The following is a 7,102-nucleotide window of genomic DNA, read 5'->3' as shown; positions in this document are numbered from 1 at the left end:
TTAGAAAGGAAGGCCTCAGAAGCTTCAAAGGCCCGAGTGTCCATACACTGAACTGGCTATCACACAGGAAAAACGCTGCAAAAATAGAAGTCCTGCAGAAAGAAGTAGAACCAAAGAATCTGCCCTAAATAACAATGTTAGCCAATATTCATTCTGAGCCAGATAATTTTCACATACAGTATCTCATTTTATACATCAATACCAAAAAAGTCAATCTTGACCACCTCATTTTTCAGGTGATGAAACTGACACAAAGATGTTAAGCTCGTTGCCTAAGATCAGACATGTGGCTGAACTGGAATTCACATCCTATTTCTTGAGATTTCAGATTCAGTCAAAGCATGAAGTAAGTACTTTATATTTACTGAAGGAGTGCAATAACTAGTAAGTTGTTGTAAAATAACAAGCATTCATTCACTTAGTTGTGTAAGATCCCTTATAAAGAGTAAAATAACAAGCATTCATTCACTTAGTTGTGTAAGATCCCTTATAAAGATCCTTCCGCATAAGCAAGGGAACTACACCGCCTGTGGCTTGAGCCTATAATCCCAGCTACTCAGGGGGCTGAGATCTGAGGAGGGTGGTTCAAAGCAAGCCCAGGCAGGAAAGTCTGTGAGAGTCTTCTCTCCAATTAACCACCAAAAAAAACCCAGAAGTGGAGCTGTGGCTCAAGTGGTAGAGCACTAGCCTGGTGTACCAAAATTCAAGGACAATGCCCAGGCCCTGAGTTCAAGCTCCAGAATGCCCCCCTCCACACCACCCCCCATACACATCCTCCCCAGGATTGTTTCCCTTCACAGGTGGGGAAACTGACACAGGTTGGGAACTTGACACAGATTAACCAATTTCTCTAAGAAATTCCACGGAAGTAAATAGAGAGCCAGGGCCACAGGTTTTTGCCCTCTAATTCTCGCTGTAAACCTAACATTCTCTTTTTTTTCTTCTTTTTTTGTCGGTCATGGGGCTTGAACTCGGCCTGGGCGCTGTCCCTGAGCTGAGTCTCCAGGCGCCGGTGGCTCACATCTGTAATCCTAGCTACTCAGGAGGCTGAGATCTGAGGATCCTGGTTCAAAGCCAGCCCAGGCAGGAAAGTCAATGAGACTCTTATCTCCAATTAACCACCAGGAAACTTTAAGTGGCGCTGTGGCTCAAGTGGTAGAGCGCTCGCCTTGAGCTGAAGAGCTGAGGGACAGCACCCAGGCGCAGAGTTCAGGCCCCATGACCGACAAAAAAGAAAAAAAAAAAGTTTCACGTACTTTGCTTCCCCGGGCTGGCTTTAAACTCTGATCCTCAGATCTCAGCCTCCTGAGCAGCTAGGATGACAGGCGCCCGGCCCAGACCAGCATTCTTAATTGCGGCTGCTCCAGCTCCCAGCACGATGCCAGGCACACGGGAGAGGCTCGGCGAATGCGTGCGGGACACGTGAAAGGGGTCGGAGGCGAAGCGGGTTATGAATGGGAAGCCGACTTCCAAGCTGACGCAGTCGACACGAGATTGTCAAAGCGACGAGTCTCTCCATCACGACTTCTCCTGGCCTCGGCCCCTCCCGCCTCCGAGGTGTCGGTCCTCCTCCCAACTTGGCCGATCCCCTCCCGCAAGGAGGGGCTCTCCCGGTGCCCCGGGACCCTAACACACGCCTGCGGCCTTTCCCCGCGGGCCCGCCGGCTCATCGGCTTGAGCGGGAGACAGAGGGGGACGGGGCTGGGTTGGAGGGGGGGGGGGAGGTAGCATTGGGAGGAGGGGCGTGGGAGGAGCCGGGAGAGAACCCGCTTGGGGGTGCGGGAGGGGGAGGGCGGCGCGGCGCGAGCCCCGGCGGGGCGGGGCGGGGCGGGGCGGCCGGCGCGTCCCGGCCCGGCTGCGGCGGAGCGCGCGGGGCCAGCTCTGCGGAAGGCGGCGGCTGCGGGCCGGCTGGCCCGGACGCTCACATTCCGCTGCAGGGACGGGCTCTGGCAGCCGCACTGCCGGTGGTGGGGGGACCCAGGCCGGCACCCAGCTTGCGCGGGCAACGCCCCCCCCATCCCGGCTTTGGGGACAGATCGCGCGGGCCGAGCGCGCTCTGGGGGACCCCCGCAGACCCGCGGCCCGCGCCCGCCGCGCCTCTGCCCTCCCTGCCCGCAGCTCGGCCCGCGCTGCCCGCCTCGCCGGGCCCGCGCAGGGATGGGGTAGGGCAGCACTACGGTCCTGGCGATGGGCCGCCCGCTGGGCGCCGAACAGCCCCCCGAGGCCTGACCGACCGCGAGGACCGAGGGGGGAGAGGTGGGTATGGCCAAGGGGGAACCGCGCACAGGGGGTGCCGGGGTTAGGCTGGGGGCAAGGGAGGAAAAGGCGTTGGGGGGGGGGGGTGGAATGGGCTGCTGGGGTCCCACTGAGCGTTCCGGGCAGCTCGTTGACCTCTCCAACTCCTGCCTCCTTCAGGAGCCCCGCCCGGATGACAAGTGGATGCCCCAGTGCCCACCAGCGGACTCGGTGGGGACCATGGCTTCGCTGATGCCCCTCTCCCCATATCTAAGCCCCACGGTCCTCCTGCTGGTCAGCTGTGACCTGGGCTTCGTGCGAGCAGGTGAGTGCAGAGGATGGCGGGGGGGGGGGGGGGGGTCAGCCGGTGTTGGAGGGGGGTGAAACCTGTTAACACCCTGGCACCCACAGACAGACCTCCTTCTCCTGTGAATGTGACGGTCACTCATCTTAGAGCCAACTCGGCCACGGTGTCCTGGGACGTCCCAGAAGGCAACATCGTCATTGGCTACTCCATTTCTCAGCAAGTATGAATCACCCTGTGCTTCCCCAACCTGTGTCCTTGGAGCTCTGAGCATGCCTTAGCCTTCCCTCGGTTCCCTTCACCCCCTCAACTCCCTCCTGGGGGGGGGGGGGGGAGTCTGATCTTTTTTTTTCCCCCTCTGCTCCCTTGGATGCTCCAGTCTCGGGTTGAGCCTGTGGCCAGGGACTGGGCCAAATCTGTTTTCCTCTCCTATCGTCCCACTGCAGAGGCAGAATGGCCCCGGGCAGCGTGTGATCAGGGAGGTGAACACCACCACGAGAGCCTGTGCGCTGTGGGGCCTGGCTGAAGACAGCGACTACACAGTGCAGGTCAGGAGCATAGGTCTCCGGGGAGAGAGCCCTCCAGGGCCCCGGGTGCACTTTCGAACTCTCAAGGGTTCTGACCGGCTGCCTTCCAACAGTTCCAGCCCAGGTGAGGGTGTGTGTTTGTGGAATCTGTGTCACCTGGCTTTGAACCTCTCATTCATACTCCTTCCCCCTCCCCACCCCCACCCCCCAGGCAAAGCATCAGTCTAGCTTAGATGAATAGAAAGATGATTTAATTCATTGTACTGCCAGAAAAGGAAGGAAAAACAGGTGGGCAGAGGACCAGCTATAGACAAGCTGCTAATGAATCTTCTGGGGGAAGGGCTTTTAGCTTCCTTTCACCCTGCCTCATATCACATCAGCTGCAGCCTGCATGAGTGAGTTCTGTTCGTGCCTCTTGGTTTCTAACCACTTGTCCACCAAAGGCTTCCTCCCTGAGAAGGGCTACCCTACAGCTTCAGGGGTGACCCTCTGATGGGTTTAGCCTGACTCCAATCTCCAGCATCTCCATCCTGCATGTGATATTGCTCTCAAGCAGGCCTCCTATATCCCAGCGTGTGTCTCTTCTCTTCTCAGGTGATATCACAGTGGAGGGGTTGGATGGAGAGCGACCACTGCAGACAGGGGAAGTGGTCATCATTGTTGTGGTGTTGCTCATGTGGGCTGGTAAGAAACTGAGAACTCAGCCGGGTGCCAGTGGCTGATCCTAGCTACTCAGGAGGTTGAGATCTGAGGATCACGGTTCAAAGCCAGCAGGAAAGTCCGTGAGACTCTTATCTCCAATAAACCACTGGAAAACCGGAAGTGGCGCTGTGGCTCAAGCAGTAGAGCACTTGCCTTGAGCTGAAGAACTGAGGGATAGTGCCCAAGCCCAAAGTTCAAGCCCCACGTCCAACCAAAGAAGAAAGAAAGAAAGAAGGAAAGAAAGAAAGAAAGAAAGGCAGGCAGGCAGGCAGAACTTAGGGAGTGGGACTGGGTGAAGATGGGAGATGGTGAAGGAGTCAAGAGAAAAGAGAGTGGGGAGATAGTTGTTGGGGAAGTGTGATCAAGACAAATGCAAAGAGAATGAAAGAAGGCTGCTGAAAGGTGGCAGAGAGAGATTGCATGCACAACAGAAATTCAAAGATTTTCTTCTTGGCTTTTCTAGAATTTGTGTGAGTATCAAGATTAAGGCTTGGGTTGGGGATTTAGCCTAGTAGAAGAGTGCAAAGTCTAGAGTTTGGTCCTCAGCTCTGGGAAAAAAAAAAAAAGGATTAAGGCTCAGGTGGTATTGTTTTCTTTCAGCTGTAATTGGACTATTCTGCCGCCAGTATGACATCATCAAGGACAATGACTCCAACAACAATCCCAAGGAGAAAGGGAAGGGACCCGAACAGAGTCCTCAGGAAAGGCCAGTGGGGACAAGACAGGTGACAGGAGGAGCAGTGAGGGTGGGAAGGGTAATGGAGGCAACGGAGCACTCAGGGGATGGGAAAAGACCAAAGAGGGCCAGAAAGAGGGAGAAAGGAAAAGCTGGGATGGAGGAAACCAGAGAGGAGCCACCGTGGCACCTATTACCTTGGTAGAATTAGAGACCCAGGCTGTTTTCTTTCTTTTGCAGAAAAAGTCACCATCCATCAACACCATTGACGTTTGAACAAACCAGAAGAGAAATGCACTAACAAGCTGGGGATAGGGATGGGGTCAGGGAGAGCCTAAGATGGTGATCTGTTCAAGACTCCCCAAGAGTACTGCACTCCCACAATCTCAGGCTGGTACCCATCCTCTTTTTCCACTGTGAGCAGGGCCAGAAGGTAGGTCTGTTAGGGACTGCATCCCTGGACCTAGAAGTGGATGTCAGATGGAATAGCTCCCCTCACCCCCCCAGGTCCAGGGGAAGTCACTTGTTCAACCTTATCCCGTTAGGTCCCACAAAGGGGCCCCATTTCACCTACATCAGGACTCTTGGCATCCCCAGATGTCCCCATGTCTTGCCTCTGGGCCTCAGAGAGGGTGGGTACTTGCCCTCCTCCAGTGAATAAGAGGAATTGCCTGGGCCTGGGGGCAGATGCTGCACTGCACTACTCCAAAGTCTTCCACGGAGCCTCTGGTGCTCCCCTGTCACTTGGCAGCCCCTCCAGCTGCTGGTGATCTCACCCCTCAGACATTTTTCCAATAAAGGTTCTTGGACAAACTGGAGCTGACTCTATGGTATGCTGAAGCCATCTCCCCACCTGTCTTTCCCTAGACTTTCCAAAGGCCCCTCACACCACCAACAACTTACAGAAGCAAACTCATTGTCAGGTATTTGTGTCAATGCATCAGCCTGAAGTAAGCGGAGATGGTTTAGGAAGAAGGGACATAGAAAACTGGAGCCCTAGTTTCTTTTACTTGTTGAGGAGGAGGGAGATGAGAAGAAAGATGTTAAGTTCGTCCCATGGAAAACCAAGTTGTAGCACATGAGAAGGCCAGTAGCTTTTATTTTTTTAATCTTTACTGCTTACTTCATTGGCCCAGCTCTTCATCAATAATTCTGACTCCTCTATCAACCTGGGCAAATGGTCAGAAAAGGAATGAGGAGCGTCTTGGGAACTCAGGAAACAGCAGCTACACTAATGGATCCCATTGTGTCGTGTGCTCTTATCTTGTGCATTCTTGTGTCTCTTTTCCCTGCTTTTATTTTCCCTTTCACGTTGCCTCTCTGTCTTTCTGTTCAGTCAAACTCAATAATAATTGTAATGCATAAATGAATTTATGTTCACATTCTGTCAACACGTCCAGAGGAAGATTCTGAAAATAAAACTGAGGGGTTGGGACTCCCCTGACAAAAGGATTATAATTTGAGCTCTGAGACCTATTTGTTTCCTGTGGAAATAGAGACTGCCCTTTACTCTTTCCTAATTCCCAAGAGGGAGCTGGTTGACAGTGAGAGAAATACCTATTTACTTTAACAACCACTGCAAAAGAGAGGCTACAGGACACAGGATCTGGAGAACACATGCTACACTCTCCAGAGGTCTTCTCAACCTTAGATCATTCAATAAGAGGCTTGCAAATAACTGTTAGTTTTTTTGTTTTGTTTTTCCGGTCATGGGGCTTGAACTCTGGGCCCGGGCGCTGTCCCTGAGCTCTTCAGCTCAAGGTGAGTGCTCTACCACTTGAGCCACAGCACCACTTCCCGTTTTCTGGTGGTTTACTGGAGATAAGAGTCTCATGGACTTTCATGCCTGGGCAAGATTTGAACCACTATCCTCAGATCTCAGCCTCCCAAATAGTTAGGATTACAGGTGTGAGCCACTGGGGCCCAGCTTTTTGTTGTTGTTGTTGTTGTTTTTGCATTTAACCTCTCTGGTATGTTACAACCAAAAATTCTGAAAGGAACCCCAATCCAAAGAAAAAACGAGACTAGTCTCAATCAAGTTCTAACCCCAGGAATCACAAGACTTAAATCAGGTGAGCCAGACTCTGGTCTGTCCTTGGCTCTGACCAATAAAATCATCCTGATCTAAGCAAGCAGTCTTAAACTCACCATTCATTATCCAATGTCCAAGTAGGGACAATTAGATAATCCTATGTTAGTGGTTCTAAAACTCTCCTTAGACTCAGAAAATCATTCTTGGACAGGAGTGTTACAAGGAGCATTCTGGCATGGAAATAGTGAGCTAAAACATAAGAAGAAAGATAAAGAGAACTCAAATTACCAGCTCAGGGTTGAATCCCAAACAACTTTTGTGTTAACTTGTTAGCTTGTGCTAACTTGGACAACTGGCCCTACTAATCTTGGCTCTTTTGTTATATAAAATGGGACTAATAACGATATGCCTTCAAAAAGTGTTTTGACATTAAACAATACAAGGCGTGCATAACACTTTGCATACTGCCCCGCAGACAGATACAGAGTATCCACTCGATCTCTCCGTATTAGCTTTGTGGTCCCAAGCAAGTCATACAACATATTTGCCCTCCTTCCTCCCACAGTTGGAAGCCTTTAAAGAGAGTGCACTCCATCACCCAAGGGCTAGAGAGATTTAGGATTTTC

At 52.2% G+C, this 7,102-nt stretch overlaps 1 protein-coding gene across 3 annotated transcripts; it reads left to right on the top strand.

The window, feature by feature from the left end:
• Nucleotides 1-1,880: 1,880 nt before the first annotated feature.
• Fndc4 (fibronectin type III domain containing 4) lies at nucleotides 1,881-5,182 on the top strand. 3 transcript variants are annotated; one of them, XM_042696688.1, is made up of 7 exons: nucleotides 1,881-2,162; nucleotides 2,416-2,560; nucleotides 2,647-2,762; nucleotides 2,986-3,190; nucleotides 3,661-3,750; nucleotides 4,369-4,493; nucleotides 4,685-5,182. In XM_042696688.1, exons 2-7 carry the CDS (start codon nucleotides 2,440-2,442, stop codon nucleotides 4,718-4,720), a joined length of 693 nt encoding a protein of 230 aa, XP_042552622.1. In that variant the 5' UTR covers nucleotides 1,881-2,162; nucleotides 2,416-2,439; the 3' UTR covers nucleotides 4,721-5,182. The 3 variants fall into 3 exon arrangements, with proteins under 3 accessions (XP_042552622.1, XP_042552621.1, XP_042552620.1); XM_042696687.1 differs by having other exon boundaries at nucleotides 1,881-2,251; nucleotides 2,414-2,560; XM_042696686.1 differs by having other exon boundaries at nucleotides 1,881-2,256.
• The last annotated feature ends 1,920 nt before the right edge of the window (nucleotides 5,183-7,102 follow it).

The sequence above is a fragment of the Dipodomys spectabilis genome, unplaced genomic scaffold (genome assembly GCF_019054845.1).
Source record: "Dipodomys spectabilis isolate Male_0828 unplaced genomic scaffold, ASM1905484v1 ptg000210l, whole genome shotgun sequence".
NCBI lineage: Eukaryota > Metazoa > Chordata > Mammalia > Rodentia > Heteromyidae > Dipodomys > Dipodomys spectabilis.
Note: the sequence above shows the minus strand (reverse complement) of the source record. Positions and strands in the feature narration are given on the sequence as shown.

Bases quoted from the DNA above. Each gene is read 5' to 3' on its own strand.
- Fndc4 (XM_042696688.1), top strand. From the start codon at position 2,440: ATGCCCCAGTGCCCACCAGCGGACTCGGTGGGGACCATGGCTTCGCTG. The intron at 2,561-2,646 runs GTGAGTGCAGAG...TGGCACCCACAG, and splicing joins CCTGGGCTTCGTGCGAGCAG to ACAGACCTCCTTCTCCTGTG. The intron at 3,191-3,660 runs GTGAGGGTGTGT...TTCTCTTCTCAG, and splicing joins TTCCAACAGTTCCAGCCCAG to GTGATATCACAGTGGAGGGG.